General features: G+C 41.4%; 1 protein-coding gene across 1 annotated transcript; it reads right to left on the reverse strand.

The window, feature by feature from the left end:
• Positions 1 to 208: 208 nt before the first annotated feature.
• Positions 209 to 1,566, reverse strand: LOC308680741 (uncharacterized protein). Its single transcript, XM_081349030.1, has 3 exons — positions 1,163 to 1,566; positions 762 to 1,085; positions 209 to 680 (listed from the first exon to the last, which is right to left on the reverse strand). Exons 1-3 carry the CDS (start codon positions 1,271 to 1,273, stop codon positions 366 to 368), a joined length of 750 nt encoding a protein of 249 aa, XP_081205156.1. The 5' UTR covers positions 1,274 to 1,566; the 3' UTR covers positions 209 to 365.
• Between the last annotated feature and the right edge of the window lie 420 nt (positions 1,567 to 1,986).

A 1,986-nucleotide genomic window follows, 5' to 3' on the forward strand; every position in this document is an offset into this window, starting at 1 on the left:
AGGGTGCTTAAATGAATGAACTGCATTCCTGACATGGGTAAGACCCTCAGTCACTGCTCAGATAACAAATACAGACATTGTACCAGAAAAGTTGTGATAGATTTAAGAAAACTATGATTCCCTATTGAAAAAGAGGTAAGAGATTGTAGAGACTGAAGAGAAGATGGAAGAGATTGTAAATCGACCCCTTCAGTGTAAATGCCTTATTGTAAATATAAAATTATTTTATTTTAAAACAAGACACATGGTCTATTCATAAACAAACGTATATACATATGTACAGGTAAAATGTTTAAGAAGTATTATGTGGTGTGTTTAAAAAAAAAAAAAAAAAAAAAAAAAAAAAAGTGTAGTCTTTTTACAGTTCATTTGGGCACTGCAGAATCGCACTCCACCATTTGCCACTTGAAGAGCACTTGTGAGATCTCCAAACGGGCATGGGCTTTGTTCCTTGTTGTCATTTTGGAGAGGGTCCTCCCCACCATCTTCCCAAAACACATATCTTCGTCGTCAAACCCTCTCTCTTCGTCATAGTTGCTTAAGCGGGCCACAACTGTTTCTTGCACCTGTGTGAACTGGTCGGTCTTCTGATTCTGCTCCATGGTATTGTCAGACAGGTCTGAGGCCACACACTCCAGCTTCAGTGTGTCCAGAGAGTCAGAACCATAACTAAACTCGTTCTGAAATAATAACAACGAACAAGGTCAGAAATGCACAGTACCGTCGGCATAACATAACTAAAACACAACACATTTGCTTACCAGTTTTTCAACGTTGGAGTCTGTCTCTCTGTGTTTGATGAATTCCGAGAGCCAGTCGAGCATAAACACAATCGGGGGTACTCTTTTACCCCCCGCATCGCCGCTCTTTCCCTTCAGCATCTTTGCAGTTTTGACATATCTATCGCGAAGATATTTCCACCTCTGTCGACAGAATGTTTCGTCCTTGTCAAGCGCCAGGGCAATCTCTCGCCACGAGTTAGAAGCCATATGCGCATCTTTATAGTCTCTTAGGCTAGAGTTGTACAAATGCGCGTACTTTCTGACCTTCTCGCACAATATCTCATCCAAGTATCTAAACTCGTTCTGAAATAATAACAAAAAAGGTCAGAAAGGCACGGGACGTTCTGCATAGTTGAACACAGCACATTTGCTTGACTTACCAGTTTATTACCGGTGGAGTGTTTGATGAATTTCGAGAGCCAGTCGAGCATAACCACAATCCGCGGCATTGTTTTTGTATCCCCCGCATCGCCGCTCTTTTCCTTCAGCATCTTTGCAGCTTTGACATATTTGTCGCGAAGATATATTTTCACCTCTGCCGACAAAGTATTTCGTCCTTGCCAAGCGCCTGGGCAATCTCTCGCCACGAGTTACAAGCCATGTGCGCATCTTTATAGTCTTTTAGGCTCGAGTTGTACAAATGCGGGTACTTTCTGACCTCCTCGCACAATATCTCGTCCTCATAACTTTCCATTGGTGTAACTTGCACGCGTTTCTGTCTCTTCTGTTTATTTTTATTTTTCTTCGACTAACGTTACCTCATGTATTAACGATCATGGGGCACTTGTTGCCACCTTGTGGATAAACTAATATAGGGCAAAACTATTATCGTGCATGTGCGACCAGGGGCCGTATTCTCAAAGAATTTGATCAGCACTAGTCCTCATAAAAGTTCCTAGCAATGAATTTTAGCTCAAAACCTATATGCAGAACAAAGAGCAAGTTTTACTTTTAACTCTAAATGTAAGAGTAGGCAGGGTTAATTGACCTCGTTGCTAGATGTTGCCACTTTTTATGAGAGCACATTCTTTTAAATCACACACAAGGGTTTCTTACAAATAACATCTTTAACAAACTTGGTGGCCTGTGTTCCCTATTGAAGTACAACCCATTTCCTTACCAAATTTTCCTCACCAGTGCCTTTTCTCTTGGACTGAGTTTCGTCCACAGCTTTTCTCTGCCCAAAACAATCCTGGAGCAACTC

Source organism: Scardinius erythrophthalmus, assembly GCF_964197995.2.
Source record: "Scardinius erythrophthalmus genome assembly, chromosome: 20".
Classification (NCBI taxonomy): Eukaryota; Metazoa; Chordata; class Actinopteri; order Cypriniformes; family Leuciscidae; genus Scardinius; species Scardinius erythrophthalmus.